At 36.4% G+C, this 21,392-nt stretch overlaps 2 protein-coding genes across 9 annotated transcripts in view; one reads left to right on the top strand and one right to left on the bottom strand.

Moving 5' to 3' along the window:
* Positions 1–10,433, top strand: part of LOC105456260 (formin-binding protein 1-like) — a 38,625-nt gene extending 28,192 nt beyond the window's left edge. Inside the window, exons 7-12 of one of the 6 annotated variants that reach the window (XR_975224.1) lie at positions 936–962; positions 1,864–2,171; positions 2,480–2,671; positions 3,251–3,387; positions 4,813–5,958; positions 6,470–10,433. Coding sequence is in view for 5 of the 6 variants with exons in the window: in XM_011700181.1 (XP_011698483.1) it covers positions 936–962; positions 1,864–2,171; positions 2,480–2,671; positions 3,251–3,387; positions 4,813–4,970 (822 nt within the window). In the remaining variant the exon portion in view is untranslated. Of the gene's footprint in view, positions 1–935; positions 963–1,863; positions 2,172–2,479; positions 2,672–3,250; positions 3,388–4,812 lie in introns of all 6 variants that reach the window. The other 5 variants (XM_011700181.1, XM_011700182.1, XM_011700183.1 and 2 more) reach the window with 5 other exon arrangements.
* Positions 10,434–11,804: 1,371 nt separating this feature from the next.
* On the bottom strand, positions 11,805–19,500 carry LOC105456261 (leucine-rich repeat protein soc-2). 3 transcript variants are annotated; one of them, XM_011700186.1, is made up of 4 exons: positions 18,569–19,500; positions 13,010–13,153; positions 12,711–12,878; positions 11,805–12,268 (listed from the first exon to the last, which is right to left on the bottom strand). In XM_011700186.1, the coding sequence occupies exons 1-4, from the start codon at positions 18,720–18,722 to the stop codon at positions 12,105–12,107; spliced, it is 630 nt and encodes a 209-aa protein (XP_011698488.1). In that variant the 5' UTR covers positions 18,723–19,500; the 3' UTR covers positions 11,805–12,104. The 3 variants fall into 3 exon arrangements, with proteins under 3 accessions (XP_011698488.1, XP_011698490.1, XP_011698491.1); XM_011700188.1 differs by having other exon boundaries at positions 12,700–12,878; XM_011700189.1 differs by lacking the exon at positions 18,569–19,500 and adding an exon at positions 14,751–15,226.
* Positions 19,501–21,392: the final 1,892 nt, after the last annotated feature.

Here is a 21,392-nt window from a genome sequence, read left to right on the forward strand (position 1 = left end):
TATCACATTTACTTTATATTCTCTTTACATTATAATAGTATAATAATACATAGTAAATATATTTAATTTATATTAAAAAATTTTATATTAAATTTTTATAATAAATTTTTTGAATGCTTTTATATGCTTAAACTCTTATTAAATAATATATAGATAATGATTAATGTAACAAAAAGAATAACGATTAGATTTGATAAATTCTGATAAGAATTGAAATGATTAAAGATTATGTCATGATTAGGTTTGATAAACTCTGATAAGAATTGCAATGAATCGAGTTCATTAATGTATCTTCTTTTATTTTTATACATTCGGACCATAATTTGCAATCATTCTTTCGTTTGATCTTGCATAACAAAAAACGTAACTTATTTTTCTTCTGTACTTTCTCTTAATTTGGTGGATGGTTCAATCTGCCTGTGGTCTTCTTGTTTCCAATCGTCACGGGCTATGAATTGGGATATTATCACACTTAGTAAGTACTTTGTAGACCGCTTTTTCGCTCTCGCAATTACGTATATGTATAATAATAATTGTTTGTCTGCCTCGTAAAAATAAAAAATATATAACGTTAATAAATGTCTTGAAGAGCGTGAACCCAGCGGATTCATTAATCCTGATCAGTATAAGACTGATTAAGTATAATTAGTTTTATGGAATAGAATTTGTGAAGTTGAATTACATTTTAAAACTTACTTTAGAATTAATGTATTATTAAATAATTTTGTAGGAGCTTAGATTTGAATTAATGTGAATTATGATTATCATTATAAAGAATGGATTAATGTTACAATGTGACATAAACATCTTATATTACTTGGGATTAATAGTTTCTGAAATAACCTGAGTTCTCGCTTGTGCCACTGCTGAAAGTCCATCCTGTTCATTCGCTGAATGATACGCTTTTGGGATTTGTTTCATGCGAACGACAGAAGTTGATCGAGGTGTGCATAGCTTTAAAGGTCTGTCCTTTATACAATCGTTTTTCGATTGACCCTTTTGGTGCTTAGTGCTGAACGCTTACAAGTGCTCGAAACTTGCTCGTCTTCTTTACGTGCAGTAGTAAATAGATGAGACAGGCAATCGCTTCTTCGAGAGCAGAATTGTCTTTATCGTCAATTCGATTATTTCGTAGAAAATCAAATTGTGGGAATTCCTACATCCGCGAGATGTATGTAATTAATTAAACAAATCTAATTTTTGCGAAAACAAAGGCTGTCAAGAGCCTACAAAATGCAGAAAATGTAAAATTGATATTTAATAGTATTAATCTGCGAATTTCTCAAAATTTGAATTTTGTAATTAAAGAAATTAAATTTTAATTCTTCTAACACCAAATTTTTAATTTTCTAGCACCAAAGGGGTTAAATATTATTCCCATTTTTGAAATAATTGGTTCTAATTTTTTTTTCGTCATTTATATACTAAAGAGAATACATTTTATTCATATTATCCATTATCGCTTGAAACGATAAGCGATAATAAATATTTTTGTAATTATCCATCAATATCAACTTTTTGTATATGCTAGTTTTTACTAACAATTCGCAGATCATTAACGAAACGAATTGCTCAACAAAAAAATGTGTTCCCAAGCTTTCTCATCTTTCTTTCTGTTATTTTCCTGAGACCTAGACTGCAATACGCTGAAAGAAAAGGAGAAAGAGAGAAAGAGAGAAAAATTCATGCTTTACAATGATAAAATTTTCTTAAATTATTATTCTTTCTTACGTAATTTATTATTAATAAATGCATATTAATATTAATAATATCGAAAATTTCCACTGCAAATAAAGTTTTTGGGTCTCAGGAATATGCACAGATAATTTCCAAAGGATCGATATTTATTGTCACAAATTCCAGAACAATGTGCCTGGCTACGGTGACGGCGCCAAGGAGGACTGCAGCGATCTGCCACCGAATCAACGGAAGAAGCGGCTGCAGCAGCGACTGGACGAGATCCAGGCGAAAATCCAGCAGGAGACCGCGGCGAGGGACGGTCTGATGAAGATGAAAGGCGTGTACGAGCAGAATCCCGCTCTCGGAGATCCGATGAGTATAGAGGGGCAATTAAACCAGTCCAGTAACAAACTGGACAAACTCGGAGTTGAATTGGCAAAGTTTCAAGGCTACCTCGAAGAAGCAATGCGCGCTGGTGCCAGTTTATCTAGGTAAATGCAGCTTTGCTGCACAGAATTGTGCAAGAAACTGCGCCGATATTTGTTATTCATACAAACGACCGCTCTAAAAGCGAGGAACGTTCATAGTGTAACTGTGAACAGCGAAACGCGAAGTATAAAAGATTTATATTTATATGGAGTAATAGTGTAATAGTACGTGCTTTTACCATGCATACTTTATTGTGCTTGAAATATAATTTTTTACAAAGTTAATTGAACAGACTCAATATTATTGTGCGTAATGTGTTTAACTATAAAATTCATCAAAGAGGTAAAGAAGTGACTTGGTGTGGTTTCAGCCCAAGTCAAGCACAGCGAAAACCTACTACCAACGGCTCGGCAACGAGGCCGTTGAGTTCACGGAGAGGTAGTCACTCGGGCGGCGAGGAGAGTCTCTCGAGATCCGCCTCGGACTCGAGCGTTTGTAACGCGAACGCGAATCAACCGGTTCACAAGAAAAGCGCACCTAGCACACCGCAGCCGACTCATGGGTAAGTTGACTCGGTAATATATGATGGCGTAACGCACAGGTCACATTACACTCTGAAAATTTCGAAACTTAAAAATCCATACATCTTTCAATTCATAAACTCGTTCTATCGATATTTGTATCGCATTCTTATTTATTATTTATTATTTTATTATTATTTGCCATTATTATTAGTATTATATTTGTATATTCTATTAATATTCAAATTATTCAATTTTCATAAATTCTCCGTGTTTTCCGTTTCATAATTCTATGCCCATAAATTCATATTAAGAAACATTGTAATACCTTCGACTTTTATGCAATCGTTCTTATCTTATCGGAACTAATGAACATAAGCAACAGAGATAATTCGAAGTGTTAATACATGAGTCATCGCCGTTTTACCCGTTTCAACAAATTAGTGTGACGAATGGAGTTTTGCTATTCACAATCGCTTCTAGGTCCATATTAGATTACGATCTAGTCGCTATGTATCCCTTTTTCCGCGTAAGCGTTTGGTTTGCGATGTTGAGTAGATTAGACACACCTCACACTAGACAAATAGCCACGGTTTTCGCTTTATGGTACTGATGCACAGTTCCACGAACAGCCCGGAATCTGGCCTCGGCGAGTCGAGAACGTCGCTACCCGGCAGCGGCTGCGAGGAGTATTATCATGATGAGGTGGACGCTCAGCCACCACTAGGAACGTGTCGAGCGCTTTATCCTTTTGATGGTAAGTCCCTCCAAATCTATGACTGGATATTAGGTTGTTCGGAAAGTTTATTTCCAATCTTCTATCTAAGTTCAAAATGCAATATTTTATTCAAAGAGTAATTTATGGAAGCAGATATGTATCGCTTTGTTCAACGACCTTGGTCTATTTTTTCTCGAATAGCTGAATGATGTCTTTGCTCCAAAACGAAAGTTTCTTATCGATGAAAAATTGATCAAGGTATTTTGAGGGTTTCCAAAGACTCGAATTTTTTATTTCGAACAAAATTTTTCAAAGATAGATAGTATTCAAATGGAACATGCTCGTGAGGATGAGGAAGAACAACGTTCGAAGTCCCAGCAGCTTCCTATCGATGAACATCGTGAGGCTGACGTTATCATGGTGAAAAGACAACTTCATCGCCTGTTGGCCAATTCAGGGCACTTCCGTGCGACGGTAGCTTTCAGTTCGTCCAGTTAAAAATTGTACTTCGCCGCATTGATAATCTCGTTCGGCTGAAGAAGCTCGTAATACACCATGCCTTTAAAGTCCCATCAGAAGAACCTTCTTTGAGTGACATCGCCTCTTGGCCACTATTTGCGCAGACACGCCACTGATTCCCTACGATTTCTTGCGGCAAACATTATTGTATAGGATCCAGTTTTTATCGTTCTCTGTTGATCCTTTTTGAAAAAGGATTCTTTTTGGTGCCATTGAAGCAGTATATCGTAAGTGTTTACATATTCCATCAGCTGCCATTTACCCATTTTGTGTGTCACACCCAGACATACAGTTAAAAATCCCAGCTACTTCAGCAGGTTGTTACGGACGGTGGAAACGGACTTGTGCAGAATGTCGGTGAGCTCTCTAATGGTCACTCGCGAATTTTCGCGAAGAGATCTTTAAAAAGCGTTTCATCAATCTTCTGACTGGTCAAAGCGAGTTTAGTCTTCCACATTGAAATCGCCAGCTTTGAACCACTTCCAAACTGTCCGGTGGATGACGCAAGTATTTCCATACACAGAGGACATCTCATTCAGAGTCTGCGGAGCCGAGAAGCCACGTTGGAAGCAATACAGCATCATATGGTAAAAGTGGATCTTCTAGTTTTCCATCTTTCCACCTGAGTTCTGCCGAAATGGTTAGGAAAGACTGCGAGTTGGCGAGTTCACGGATTCGGAAAGATTTGTTGACAAACACAAAATCGTCAAAAGCGCCTCGGGTCTCACCGATTACCATAGCAACATGGAGTGTGCGAAATTTGAAATGAACTTTCCGAACAATCTAATATACATGATCTATTTTTCTATATTCTTTTATATTCTTTTAGTTTTAGGGATGAAGATACAAATGTAGATTAAAGTTCAACAGAAAGAAAGAATTACGAATAATTATTTTATTCTTGTTATTATAATCTTATTATCATTGTTATTATTTTATTTGCAGCGACTAGCGAAGGTTCCATACCAATGTACGACGGTGAAGAGCTGTACATGATCGAGCTGGACCAGGGAGACGGTTGGACTAGAGTGCGACGCATTTCGCAGCCGATTGAGGGCTTCGTGCCGACCTCGTATATAGAGTGTCACCTGTACAACACTTAGCCGCTTTTCCTAGAGTGTTAAAGGGGAACTGCGTGACGCAAAACAGCTCGAAGGAGATTATTAACGAAGACATGTAACACATTTAGCGCCGTCGAAGATTCGAGGGTCATGTATTGGATGAATACAGACATATTGGCACGGGATACCGAGAAGTCAGCGGATCAGCAGGCCTAATCAATACTCGAACGATGGAAACTCGAAGGATTCTTTGAAGTTCGAAGACGCAGGAACTTGGAGACATGGACAGAATATTCACAAGCAAAAATGTATTATGAGATTCCGCTTAAGATTCTCGTAAGATTGACGAAAGGTGGAATTTCTCGTTCGCGAATCTGAGAAATTGTTCATCGATCCGAAGATCCGCGCGATTCTAATGCATAGAAGTAGAAGCATTCGCGGAATCGGATGATCGCGTGCTAATATTCTCACATTCAACTATCACTGTCAATGCGTACATACCTCCAATCCAACACATCTCCCTCCTGAGGATTTCCTGTTCGATCGATCGGCCGATCGATCAGGAAGGAACAAAGGAACGATTCGAACAAACTGCCCCGGCTTTGTGATCAATCAATCTAAGCGTAATAGGGATAAAGTCGAGCTCATTTTTTGGGCTTATTATAGACCCCTAAGAGATATATTTCGCCCTTATCCGGATTTATTTAATTCTAATATAATACTTTGTTATATAATAATTACTCTAGCAATTGTCTGTTGAATGGGTATTTAACAGGTTTTAATAGTGTTATTATTAATAGCGAATGTATTATTTAAATTTACATTTGAATTACTGTTTTCGTGTCCTCCTAACGATATCCTTCTTTGCGATTTTTTTTTATTTTTTTATTTTTTTATTATAAAGGCTCGCGGCGGCCCTACAGCCTTACCTGCATTATTTTGAAATTATAAGTTGATATTAATGGCTGTTGATTATTAATTAAACAGGCCTGCGAAATTGAGGGTCAATTAAGCGAAAAATATCCATCACATCAGGTTTTTAAAGATATATGTGGTAATATGAGCTAAAAACAATGATTTTCAAGGCATTGTTGTAGCTGACCAAATTATATTTTTAATAATTTCTCAGCTGCATTATAACTGCTATCTTTTACCTTTAATTAGCGATTTTGTTTATTCCTGTACGATTTTTTCACCGAGTTATGAAGATTTTAAGATAAAAACTTCGATGATCAGCCTTACGTACCGCGAAGTATAGTAAAATCGGCAGCTCGGTGAATTATAAAGTACATTCAAAGTATCGACGGCTGCCACGGCGCGGCTGCGATAGCTACGTTTCTCGCGAGAGACATGACCCGCAGTTTGATACATAAGACAAAAGTCATGGGCGCAACCATGACTTTGCCTATATGTTATGTTTTTTGGTCGTAAAACGCTAGTAAATCATTAACTATTTTACTACCGTTCTACTTTTATACGACGATACCTTGTATTTTATAATTCCCAGGTAAAAATTATTGTTTTTTGGTTCATATTATCACATATATCTCAAAAACTTGATGTGATAGACTGTATTTTTTGCTGGCGGATTCGGACTTAGCGACCAAAATTACGTAGGAAATCACGATTCTGCTACTTGTTTTGTTTAGAACCATTAATTTCGCAGGCTTGTGTTATTAATTATGAAATTTTTAACCGCGAGAATACGACTGTATTATTATTTATCCGCGGGAAAAAATTTTTTACGCGGAGGACCATATCGGGATCTGCATTCTCTTTGCGTTCGATTCTCATTGAAATTATTACCGATAACAATATTGTTATTACTTTATTAATCTTGAAAAGTTTTTATTTAGAAATACTGTATTATCTTGCTGACTGTGTACTATGTTTCACTGTGTAAATAATTCTCTTTTTTTTATTTTATTAAAGTAGTCTTATACGAAAGGCCACGAATGGCCTTAAAGTCTATCTACGGCAGGAAACTCATGAATCCAGAGGTAAGGGTTGAATTTAGGCATCTGTATGATAGCGTTATGTCCGATCGTATACATACTCAATTGTATGCATTTGTCACTTAATCCTTGAGCAGGAGCAAGACTCGGAACAGGTGGATTGCGTTATTTATAATTATTAAAAAAAAAATAATTGTTTAAAATCGCAATTAGAAAATGTCAAATTTAATCGGTTATCAGACGGTTAACGCAAGTAGTGCAATATTTTGCTTAAAGATCTTGAGTCTGTCTGTATGAAAATCTATGTTTTCAAGATCGCTTCGGAATTACAACAATGCGGCTGCTTAAGGATTAAAGCGCGATGTCTTTTCATGAAGAGTCGACGGTGAAATGATCCCTAATGCACTCACGTGACTTCTCGAGACGTATCCTTTTTCCGTGTAGCTGTGCACGAGCGAAACATTTAACGACCCTCGTTAAGAAAAAAGGAAATAACTATCTTAGTAATAATAATCGCGCTCCGCCTACTCGTCACACGCAAATTAATCACGTCTGTTGTAATCGTCGCCGCACCGAAGTTTTATCGTTCTTTTGTATAACTCGACTCGACGTCGTAAAAGGCGGCCGACTGTTTCACGGACACGGCTCACTATCAACACTGAGAGAACACGAGACTGATCGTCGCTAGAGTTTCGTCGTACTCGCGTGAGTTGAGCAAAATCTTGACGTTTACTCGTAATCGAGATCTCGAGCAAAAATCTATGAGATTTTTGAAATACAGTAGCATCAAGAATTATAGAAATGATAGAAGATAAGATGCACATAGCATAGAATTAAAATTCGGCGAAGAATTTATATAATTAAATATCCGTTTTTGTTTGATTTTATGAAATTGAGGGTTTCTAAAATTACCGTTTTTTGATTCAACGAACTATGAATTTGTAGTATCTGAAATTTGTGCGGAGTCTAATTTTTAGTTGTCTAGAATGAAAATTTTATAAAGTAGGATAAATATATCTCAAATTGTGCCAAGATTTACGAGATTGTAATTTTTTACAATACAAGAGTTTTTTAAATCTTAATGTAACACTTGACTCTTCAACGATTTACAGACTTAAGATTAATTGGCTTATTTAAAAGCCTAATCAACAGTCAGCGAAAGGAAATGTCTGTGAGAGGCGAAGAGTCATATTCAGAACTCGATTACGTGTAACATCAGTTTGTGACGAAAAATGGGTCGTCCCGATGGACCGGTCGGCGTACCGCGTTTAAGGAGTTGCCTGAATGTGACTAGTTAGTGATAGATTCATGTAAATATTGCCAGGGATATGGAAGAGCGAGAGCGAGGCTACCCAGCATGCGAGTGCCAGAATCGATATTAAAGCCGGGAAGGGCTCGTTTCTGTCGCGGACAAGAGCTCGGTCCTCAAATATATTGCGGCAACACATTGTGCTGCGTTTGGTGCTGCGCATCGGTATGTTAAAATGGTCGAAGAAATAACGTTCGCGATAATTGTAGGCGGCAAGTTGTGTAATTGTAGAAGATTGTAGCGTCGGCTTGCCACTATTGTTACTTCGGGTGATATTCTGCGATAGCAAAGAATCTCGATGAACATCGTCGAAGCAGTGCATAAAAATGCATCTCGAGAGGATCGATCCTTGACCCACATGTCCCGGGAGGAAGTCCGCGCGATCGCGAGAACCTGGTGCGTTCGTCGTAATTTATCCGAGCAGAAACCGGGAATACGTGTAACTTTCTCGCGTATTGAATGTATATGTATATATTATATATAGATACATATAGATATTATATTCGATCGTCAGGAAGAGAAAAGGCGTAGCTTCACTATAGCCGTACGCAAGTACACGAATAAATATGATCAATAGTACACTCAGACACGTTACACACATACACACACGCACACGCGCATCCTGCTCCCGCTCTTGATCGCTTCCGGTTCGTTAATGGCGAAAACAAGGGAACTTGCTCGGCGATTACGTTAAAACGAAGTAACGGGGCCGTATGCCCGCCCCGACGTTTCATTGTGTCTGTTCTATGTATATTTTGTGATTCTCTATACGCGCGAACAAGTATTGTAGATAATTAATTCTGCGTTTTATTATACTTTATTATTATTATTTTTATTATTATTATTATTAATATTGAAAAAATACAGGCACTAAACCAATATAACTGTTTCGAATACGTTAACGTGGCTAAAATATTTGCCTTTATATCCAGAGTTCTTCCTTTTTTAATATTTCGTTTTATCTCTTACAGAAAATATATGTGTTTCGAAAGATATGTTTCATCCGTTTAGGTTCAAAAAGTTACATTTTATATTTCTTGTATAATGATTTTCTTTTTAATATCATGACTTTTACTATTTTATTACTACATAAAAATCAAAAGTATAATGTAAATAATAATAGTTATTAAATCGTGAATGTAATATTCGTGTTTATGCGAATACGCGTTGAGGAGTATTTTTCATAATAATCGTAGTAATACATAACTATAAAACGCGAATATGTATAATATATTATTTTTATTCGAATATAACATATCTAATGTGCGTTCAACGTTTTAATAACTATTATTGTACGAAGTGAAAAGTATTATAATTATTTTGGAATAGATTACAAATTTATTTTGTTTCAAAAATTTTATTTAAAGAAACTGCGGAAAGCTGTCAATTAAACAGACTGAGGCGTGCGCTGCAGCCGTCTCTGTTTTGCGTCGTTTCTGCGTCCGTTTCTAATCGAAGTTATACCATTTTGTGGCTTTTTCAGTCATCGGTGCTGAATTGCACGTATGAATAAACGTCGCGAATATTAACCAAAGTGTTGAACAATCATTGTACTATGCAATATCTTCCGTTGCGTATTGATACTACGATGATAATTAGCCGTGGTTTCTTCATCACGCGAGCGAGTATCCGCGAAGAAGTTGAAATCGCGTGCAGCTTCAACGTGAAGCCGATAAGGCATCAGCAATCCGGTGAGTAAGTTCATTTCTACCACATATTATGTAAATATTATGTAAAGCTAATTATTTGAGCATTAATATTAATTAGCACAATTAAAACTGCAGGTAAAGCATTTTGTTCATAATCTGATAAAATCGAAGGATAAGTGAAAATACAGCAATTACGGAATTTCTTTTTTTTTTAATATTTATTTTTCAATTGGTGAGTTTTTTTTTGTATTTTGAACATGTGTTTTTCGGCACACCCTGTGTACATACGTTCGTATATGATTTATTATAGATCAAGGTAGAGCGACGACCTTTCATCCGTCGGAGCTATAATACGTTCTACAAGTGCACTATTTACGTTCTCTATTAATAAACAGCGCGATACACGTATGCATCGTAACAAATTTGGCTCCACTACTTTCCGTTTACTTTACGTAATATAGAAGGTAAATTTATAAGTAAGTGGAATTGTCCACATTCTGTTTTGAAAGCATTGCGCAGTTTCTAGTCTTCCGTTAAAAATTGTATATACAATTGCGACACATATATCTTACAAAATTTTTAACAACTGACGCGTCGAATAATCAGCGAATAAATATAAAATATACGGACCAACGACTCCTTTGATCCGTGAAACGCAAATCCTCTCGCGAGAATAGGGTACATTTGTATAAATAGTAGGGTAACAAATTGCGATATAATAATCACTGTAATTAGGATATATACGGACTAGGAATAGTGTCCTGCGAAATACGATTGAAAAAAAAGCGCTCTTGTGCTTCTCCTGCTGTTGCATTGCGACGTTTCACGTTACATTCAAATTTCTACGAATCTGAGGATACATGAAATTAGAGATTTACGGATTTATCAGTTACACAGCTTTACATTTTCCTAATTTAGAACTTAGAACTTAAAAAAATCAAGAATTGATAAACCCAAGAGTCCTGCAAAATTATTCAAATGCCGCAGATGTAATTCTCCGTAAATCCGAGACTCGACAGAGCTACGCGTGCCCGTAAATCTCTCTCGAAACCTACACGTCCAAGAATATTTGACTAGATCAACAAGCACAGGAAAGTAAAACAAATTTACAATTGTAATTGCTATTCGACGCGCAGAACGCGCATAGTTTCGCGGAAACATTTACAAACCTATGTTTGCCAATGAATTTATATTTCTTTACAGAGCACCCTATATCCACAGATGCTAACAGCTACATAACATTTTTGTCATTCATTATTAACACTTTGTACTCGAGCTACGAAATCAAAATTTATTCGGAACTCGTCAATTTACGAGGCCATTAATTTTCTCACGTTCGATTATAAATAAATAGCAAAATGTGAAATAGTCCTCAGAATGTACGTATTTTACGAAAGTGTTACGGAATATTTATTTTTACACTTTTGTAATATTTTATAAATGTACAGTAGCATAAATCGTGCAAAATTATAACATTTTGTCGATTATACATATTTCCAAATGATACTCGAGTGCAAAATGTTAAATGTTAAAAAGATTGCACTATATGATGTACATTTATGTATATATCGGCAGTCCATAGCGATAAACTTGTCCGTTGACGAACAAAAATTACGTTAAAAATACAGTGTCGATACAAGTTGTTGATTCATGAACGACAGAAGGATATTTTGCAAATAATTCTTCAAGTTTAAGTTTTATAGATCGGCGCGAGACTTTCGAATTTTTAAAAAATCGTGCATTTAAATGTGTAGATTTAAAAATCCGAGAGTTCGAGAAAATACCTTAAACGATTTAAATCATCCAATTATTTATAATCCAAGGATTCTATACTGAAAGTAATCTGATATTCAAAAATTCATAAATCGTGAGATCCAAAAATCCTTGAATTCGATGAATTGAAGTATCACAACAGCGTCGCTCATGGCTCTAGTATCGTTATAAAATCTAAAAATCCACGCGGTATAAAAGAGAAAAACGAGGGATCGATCGATCTCCACGAGATCAGTAACAGATCCGCAGTAATTAAGTACAAATCACTAGTGACATTTACAAAAGATACACAAGCGGACCGCTTGCGACTTGTGATCCGCGGCACCCGTTTTATCACACAGTTCGCGTTATCACTGTACAAAATATCGATTCTACTTCTAGTTCGCGCGAAGTCTTGAGCAATCTTCGTTGAGAGAACTCCGGGGGACGAAACCGTCTCTCCGTCGTCTTTCGTCGCGAAATGGGCTCTGCTCTCGCTTGGGAGGTAGCTCTAAACATTCAAGTCCTCCCAATCCTCGATCTGCCGAGGCGTAAGCTCGATCGTGATCCTGGTCAGAGTGCTCAGGAGGTCGTGCAATCTCGGCGGTAGCGGATTTGCCTGTAGATCGATGAACTCCAGGACGGGCGCGTGCCTGAGCCTCTCGACATCGATATCTGCAGAATAAAATTAACAATAAAATTGAATCAATGCTCGCATTGGCATTACTTCAATGGCATTACTTGAAAAACTAACAATGCTCGTCATTTTAAGAATTATTGGTTTAGATACTTTAAAAATTCTTCTATTTTTATCACGGGAATATAGTAATTTTCGTAGGATCTTTTTGTCGATTTGTACCATCAGAAATTGAATTTATCAAAATTATATCGGTCTTAATCCTTAAATTATGGTATATTTATGACATTGATATTTCTAATGTATCGTAAAATATTCTAATGAGTGCATAATTTTAGGATACTTTCCAAAAAATAAAATATATCCTAATAATAAGAGATACTCTCGGAGAGAAGTAGATGTATTGTGCGAGCCGTTAATTGTTTGAGTTGTTGATAATATTCGAAGAAAATCTTATGTAATGACTTAATTGATATTGACCGATGATGAAATTGTTGCTGGCGAGAAGTCGTTTAAGCTGCGGTATTCGCCAGGCGACAGATGGTAGAGCGATGAAAGTGTTGTGCGAGATATCGAGTCTCTCCAGAGCCTGAAGTTCGGCCAGTTCCTCAGGCAGCTTGCTCATCTGATTGTGGCTTAAGTTTAGTTCTGCAAATGATACGCGTTTTGGAATAACGTAGATTTTATATACGCGAATTCTCTCAAAGGTAAATTTTATGAGAAAAAAAATATAAACAGAGCAATCTGAAACTACTTCATATATGTAGCTTATCACTCACCAGTGATTAATGAGAATTTCACGGCGAACTTTGGCGGGATTTTTGTGATCACGTTGCCGGAGAGGTCGCATCTCTTCAGCTCCGTGTGCCGCATCAGATGATAAACTGCGTCCGGGATTTGCATGAGCTGGCACTCCGACAAGTCTAAAAAGTAAAACGAAAGAACGTACAATTCCCTGAAAAAAAATAAACACAAACATCGTCACTTTATATTATTACTCTTGAGGGTCCCGTTAAATTTCTGCTGCATATAGAAATTGAAATAATTTTCGAAATTAATTAACGAAATCAATTCAAAATTAATTTTAGCAATAAACTCTACGAAACGAAAATTATGTTTTAAGGATAAAAATTAATATTTTTGATTTTAGAGAGTCCGATTGCACATTCTTCATAAATAAAATGAAAGTGAAGGCCGTTATTATTCATTGCGATCTTGTATCTTTCGACATATGTATATCCTAATTATTCATTATATAAATGCCTTCTCTTTCTTAACATTTAATAATAATTTTTAATACAAATACGTAACGTGTTAGTGAAAAAATATTTTATATAATTCTAATAAATATATTTATTATAAAATTGGATGATATAAAAGCTCTTTTTACAATTTAAAATAAATTTTTTCAATATTTTTTTATTTATTTCGCGGTAGTCTGTTTTGATGCATAAATAGAGTTCCTCCTATGCGATTAAAGTTAAACCGAGAAGACATATGACTTTCCCGCGTCTAAATATCGACAGCATCAGTTAAGCTGTAATAATGAAATCATAAAAGTGTTCCGTCACTCGAAAAAAAAAAAAAAAAATGGGAAACCGCCAGTCTAGGCGCATCATAACTGCTGAAAGTGCACTTAACGTCAGCGCACCGCGCGTTTTACGCTTTCTCCGGCGCGGTTGCCAGCACGGAAGACCGTTCGACGCTTGAAGCTAACTCGAGCGCGGGAGCCGAGAACGCGCGTTACGGAACAAACGTATTCCGCATTATATGTATCAATCATCGCGATCATTATAACATCTGGACGCGCAGTTCCGGAAAGATAACGAACCGCGGAATTGCGCGATTTAGTAATTCAAGGAACAAACGCGTGGATTTGTTAATACATTGTGAAGTCAAACAGAAATTATTTAATCCTCAACCAAATCTTAATAATTGAGAAAAATGATGCTTTCTATATTTCTAAATTATATATTTTCTTTTTTTTTCGTTCCTTAAACGGCGTCTACAATGAGACTTAAGATTTAAAATTAAAAAAAATGGCTAATTATAATCGATTATTCTTCTTACGTGAGATAAATAATCAACTATAATTGATCAATTTTCTTAAATCTTAATTGTAGACGACGCTTTATGGTGAAGCGCAATCACACAGTTCGATCGACAGAGATAAAATTGTCAGTTTGCAAATCTGCAGACCGCTCTGTTGAATATCGAAATCTCTCAGATCTGACGCAAGGAGAAAACTGTACAATTGTATAATGAAATTTCTTTGGCTTGAGCATTGTGTGCCAGTCCAGTCGCATTTTCGTAATTCCTGCCTGACGTCCCGGTCGCGCACCAATGCGAAGCGCGTTACGAAAACACATATATACATGCATGGAAGTCTCGCCGCACGAATTAGTAGTATCCGCGATGGCGCGGATTAGTAATAATTAATAACCTTCTTGCCGAATTTTAAGCGCGTGCAAATGGAATCGCGGACGCGATCGCTTTCACCGAATCCTGTGCAATTTTTACCGAGGCTCTCGTTGTCCTGCGCCTCCTCGCAGCGAAGAACCACTCTCGTCACGGCGTTCGCCATTTTGGCCGTCGCCGCACTGACTCACCGGCGCGGCTGCGACTGCGTTTGAAACATTTATTTCTGTGCGTGCCTGCCGAAATAAGTTCCACCACCTGGCCGGCCGTGATACTCATCACGGCTCATTCTCGGAAAGCGGGTTATCGCGAGGGGAAAATCGGAAAGACGCGGACTTTCCGTGACAGCCAAACGAGTGCGCGCTACACCGCGATTGCGCTAATATACTATAATTGCGCCGATATCAGAAATCGAAGACTTGGAACATCTCGTAAACGCTCGATGAGCTTGGTCAATTAAAATTTTGGACTATTTTTTCAACGTATGGGGACAGGCGTGAAAATAGTCAGTCAGATTGCTATTTGTTTGTCACGATGCCATTTCCGGTCAGACTACTGATTGCCCTGAATCACTTGGCCTTATACTTAATTTTGTTAAAATATATTTTTATGAGTCATAATGTTTTTATCGGAGATCTTGAACTTGTATACGATTATTTCTTGATTCTTATCAAAAATTTTGAATCCTCTTATATTGAAGTGCAAAATAAACAAAGAAAAAAGCATAATTTAATATTATATTTCACGAAAATTTATTCTTTGTTTTTTTTAACTTATCTTTTGAATTTATTTGAATTCAAAGTGATTTTCTTTTTCACAAACAAGTATTGGATTATATGTGCAGTTGTTACGCCTTATATAATTTGTATAAAAGATAAACAAGGATAAAATGCTCGAACGGGGGATTGTGCAATTAGTATGAGAGTCATTGTGTAATTAGTATGAAAGTTACTTTGCGCTATTGCTCCTGCGGCTAGTCAACGCGCGTACACAGCGATCGTTTTTCTCGCCAAAAAGTAGTAAAAGAGCCCCGATAGCAAGCTGCCATTTAAGGTCGCGAGGCCCTATACGGAAACTTCTCGCGTCGTGAACGTTTTGTGCGTTGCGTGTTCTCGGAAAGTTCCTGCATTTCTGAATTCGCATGGGATCTTTCTTCCATGCCGACGCACGAAAGTCTTAGCTCCGACACCTGCCAAAACGGAGCAGCGAATTTACGTTCCTGCAACAACTGTGATAAAAGGAAAAAAAAATTTTTTTATACAAATTAATTTTCTTTCTATTTTACTGGACGCAATATTAAAGATTTAACAAGATCTAATTTACAATCTAAATTAATATCAGCTTGTATTTACATCTTTGCTAATGTACGCGAATTTGTAAAATCACAGTTTCACGAAAACCGAAATCTATATGACTCGAATTTGATCTGAAATTAAAAATTAGTGAAAGATTTGTGGTACCAGAGATTTATTGCTGTATTACCATATTTTATAGTAGCCAAATTTTTGTCGTTTTATTTGTATTACAATGCACGTCTCGCATTTGACTGTGTGAAGCTACCACAATGAAAAAGTTCATAAGGGAGGAACAGCCTCCTGGCGATATTCGGAGCGCGTAGGTCAGCATTGCCAAGGTTCCGCTTTACTATTCCGAGATCGACCTTTCGTGCGTGCATCGGGTGTCCCGAAGATACGCGCGACCGGTCCGGACTAGACGAAGATACGACCAGAGAGGATCACGGCTGTTTCGCGAGGCTCCACGACGCGAGAAGGAGACACAAAGGCCGGATACGCGCGTTGTGTAACGCAATGTTTATCCAGTCAATTATCTATGCCGGAGTTGCGAAGCGAGCATTTCACTTTTATCCGAGCTGATGTGCTCGAGAAACGCCATCCGTATTTATTTATCCATTGCTGCGTAATCATTCCACCGTTGGGAGGTTCATGTAGTCTTCAATTTTATTAGCTGTTGTAATAACAGCTTAGTTTGTAAATATCGTAAATATCCTGATTTTTAACTAGCAGGAAATCTCTCTTTCTCTAAATGTCTTAAGAATCTTTAAAAAACAAATTATATTTGCACAACTGCAGTAATTTATCGTTATAGTTACATCATTGTGATTCGTTTCATAAGCGGTATATCCCAGAACAATTAAATGAGAAAAAAAGAAATATTTTTTTGTAATACTTTGTCATTTGTAATGCACCTTTCTTCACACTGTTCATTATGATATAATTGCATCTATTCATCTTTAATGAAATTAATATTAAATTGCAAAGTAGAACGGAAATGTTCTTCACGTACTATGTGATTGCTTTTACGCGATGAGTACGTCATTGGCGTGATCCGTACTTTCTACGGAACTGTGTTATAAGTTTTTTTTTTGCCGAGCCGCAACAGGAAATCACCAATACATTGCGTCCCGACGCTCGGCGATCGTAGATCAATTTTTATTAGCCGCTCCTCGCTTCCTCTTTCAATTTTTTTTCTTTGATGCGTAATTGCAGCGTTATGCGTATATAAGAAAAAGCGTATCGCGAATCTTGAAGAAAGTAGGAAAGTTTATTAGTCGTATACAAAGCAAACTGAGTCACCGATAATGCATTAGATAAGATAGACATTAACACGACAACACGCAGAAACTCATTGTCGCGATTCTACCGCTTGCCACTTGCGATATTTTTATCGCAATCCGATAATTGATTTACACTGTGAATCCTGTATTTATATTGTAGAAACTACGTTTTAAGGATCTCTCCACAGTTTCAGATATTTATAGAACTTTCACAACTTTTCCAATCAGATTTCTGATGTTACAGATTTTTAACAAGTTTCTGCTACCACAATGATGAATCTTGGTCTCGCAAACCATTAATATTAGACTTTTGCTAGTCTTTTAATATCTTTAATAATCAAATCTTTAACATTAATCAAAGTAAATAAACATAAAGCATTAATAAAATAGGCTCTACATTTCTTAATTGTTATTATTGATCCTAAATCTCACACGTATTTAAATTCAAAGGATTCTTAGATATTTAATCAATTTAATATTAATTTTTACTGTAGATTTTTATTACTTATACATTTTTCGTGCCTATGTTTCTTGTGGCTGCGTTTTTCAAGTGCAAGTTGCAGATTTAGTAGAATCGTAATATTGTAAATTTTTATACCAAACAATATCACGAATATTTACGCATATACCTATTTTTAAATTTTGTGAATATTCGTTCGGCGAAATAGTTTTTTCGTCTATATGAAAAACCTTGATTTTAAAGATTTTAAATTTTAAAAATTCGTGAATTTATTGCTTTCAATGTTTATTAAATGGTAACCTGCGTTTGATTATAGTCTGTGCAATCGTCTACGGAGTACGTTGTATGAAAGGTGGTGAGTCATAAGCACCGGCAAATTAAAAACAGCAAAAGCGTTGCTGATCAAGGTCGCGGTGTGCGTAGACAGCGTTACAGATAAGGCAATTAAGGGTGGAAGTTATCTCGAATCAGGAAGTACTGTCAACAATGACACATGTATATATGGTGTTTACAAACTCGACTTAAGATAATTAACCGAGTTTCTTTCACGGACGATTTTAACTACAGATGTGCTGGTAATTAATGTCGCGCGACACTATTCAATTTATAATCTGTCAAAGACTTCCGCATTTATCGTATTAAATACTTGTATTTGACGTATACAGTTCAAAATAGATCCGTGACATTTCAGCATTAAAATTCATTAAAACTCTTGTATTACCAAAAAATTAAAAAGATTTAAAAGTTTGTATTATCTTTTAACTGTCTAAGGAACATTGCGAAAAGAGAGATCCAGAATTTCGCTAGATATAATCCAACGAAAATCTTTAATATTTATAGGATGTCTTTAAACAACTTTATAATATTCTCCATATTCGATTTTACCTAAGTTGCAATTATCCTGGGCTTCTTCACATCGTGAAATCACCCTGATGATCGCCCGACCAGCCAGTTGTACGCAGACCGCCATCGCGACATTTCTCTCGCCTTGCTCCTGCGAGATCTGCTGCACCTCCTCTTCGTTGTATGGCGGCCTCATGTTTTCTTCACACTTCGTTGTACGAGAGATTACGTACGGCGATAAGCACGCGAATGTAAATTTCTCGAGTTTGTCGTGTCGAAGATCAGCACCGATTTTCGTACATTCGTCGAGGAACAATTACTCTGGCAGTAACAATTCTTTTACTCGATTTCTATTGTAATCGCTAGAAGAACATTTTACAGGCTTCAATTAAACGGCTGTTATTCTTCTTATAAATTTTGCATCCGTTGGTAGCTAGCCGCTGCAAGTCACTGGCAGATATCTAAGCCGTAAATCCGAAAAGTAGAAAGGTACCGAAAGTAGAAAGAGTTCAGCTGAATAGAAATCCAGAGGAGTTGGTATACTTATAAACTCTCTCAGTTTAAACGATTTCTTTTGCGTAGAAAATTTTACCGAGATGAAAATCCGTGCAGATTAAATCCTAACGTTTGCCAAGGATGTTCTCCCTTATGAAAACTCTTTGCGGGATTCGAATTTAATTCGAATAAGACCAGAGTGTTCCTCAAGGGATCATCCGGATAAAAAACTTAGATTTCCGAATTCTTCATCGGAACACAAGTTCTTCAAGATCTGGCGTGGATTTTGTTTCAGGATGAAGTCCAGGACGAAGCCCACCTCGAGCACGATTCTTGAAGGATCCTCGCGAGCGAACTTCAGCGGGACGCAAGTCCAACCGACTTCCCACGCGATTTGCAAGGACTTTACGGGTCCTCGATCCTTTCGTACCTGAAGACTACGACGACGACCGAAGTCCGTTTCAGGTGACTCCGTTCGACACTGCGTGCACGAGTGTTCGCGGTGCTATTTAAGCCTTCGCCGCTTCCCCCGCCATCGGGGAAGCGTCTCGAAACAGCTGACTACTTTGTATGTGTGCGTATCCACTCTCCCTCTCTTTGTTTGAAAACAAACGCAGCCAGATGCACTGTACGACATGCAAGCTGTCAAATTCGACGTCGGGATTTCCGCGTTAGAATCGTACGTTTATTCAAGATTTTCCTGCTGTTTCAGGGTTTCTTTGGAAATCATGTTTCTTCTCTGCAGGTCTCTTTTGTTTTGACGATCAAAGAAAAATTATTAATTAATAAATTGTCGTTTTAAAATTGCTTATTAAATATTGAATGCTTTCCGTGGAATTAAAATCGTGTTAAGATCGTTTTTTGTTTCTTTTCTGTTTCAGAATTTTCTTGAGATTTGTTTAGATTCTCTAAAATTGTCATCGAAATTTTCGCGTTAAAATTATATCTTTATGACTGTCTTGCGTTTTCTTCTTCACGAACAAAAACCTATTTCTTTAAAAAAAAAGCTTCGGCAGTAAAATCGTGTTCAAATTATCAATAGCTAATTTTAGTATACTTTAATCTTCTCTCGAGATATTTTTTTAATATAAAGAAAATCTTAATGCAAATTGTATAAAATTTATCAATAGACAATTTTAATTTTATGCTAATTACTGAAATTATAATATAAAAGAATTAAAAATCTCCATTTAAAAAATCTGTACATCTAAGGATTAAATTCAGATTAAAGCTTTGTAACAATTCGACGAATTCAGTTTTAGTTTTATTACATAGAATATGATTCATTTCACGGCATTACAATCACAAACGATGAAATATCGTTGAAGGAGAGCTCAAGATTACATATCGAGATCAAAAAGCTCCAATGTCAGTGTTGACGCGCATCGAGCTTTTTGACTGCGCAGTTTTTCGCGCGAACAAAGAAATTTTCCAAACGAGATACAGTCTCTTTGTTGCAAGCTACTTTATTACTTTTTCAGAATATTACTCTTCGTGTCATAAAAAAACATCTTTAAAATACTTTTTTTTATTGCAAAAATATTGTGCTTAATTATTGTTTAAATATTAAATATATTCAAAAATAATACATATAATTGATTTTTTAAAAATCATAAATGTAGGACGAAGTCGAAAAAAGATCGTGATGCTAAGAATTGACTCAGAGTAACCGAAGAAATACGAAGATACATTCACATCCGGTCTTTCCACGTGTATGTGCAAAATTTGTTCACTTAAACTGACGTGCAAAATGAAGATCGATAATACTGTGTAAATTGCGTTACGTCAGGGCAAAATGCCCACTGCGCCATTCCGGATTCCATTATCTATGCTAAAATATAGCATACTATTTTATCTTTACCTAACATCGTATAGAAGACATAATATTTAAAATTGAAACATTAATTGATATGAATCGAGAGTTCTTTATCTTCATATATTTCTTCGCCGATATTATTTTGCAAACATAAAACTGGCTTGCAGAATAATAATAATTCAAAGTGCGCAATAAATATTTATTGTTTTTACCACGTGCTGAGTTTTACTATCAGTGCTCAGTTTTACTATACGCAATTCAGTCTAATATTTGGGTAATAGAGCAGAGACGTGCGTCATTATTTCGCACGTCTAATAGTAAATTATCATACGAATGTTCAGAAGAATTTGCGAAATTGCCAAAAATGCGACCGCGTCTCGTGGTACAAAGCGACATAAATATGCAGTCACGTTTAATTTTGGCCATCAAGTTCGCGAAAAAGCGAGAAATCGACTACCTTTGGATATCTGTCGTGAATCTGTCAGTAAGCTATTTTTTTCTTATTTTTTGAAAAATATATAGATCGCGTACGCGTTTTTACACGAGTATGTTTTT

This window comes from Wasmannia auropunctata, unplaced genomic scaffold, assembly GCF_000956235.1.
Source record: "Wasmannia auropunctata unplaced genomic scaffold, wasmannia.A_1.0 LD335736.1, whole genome shotgun sequence".
NCBI classification, from domain to species: Eukaryota; Metazoa; Arthropoda; class Insecta; order Hymenoptera; family Formicidae; genus Wasmannia; species Wasmannia auropunctata.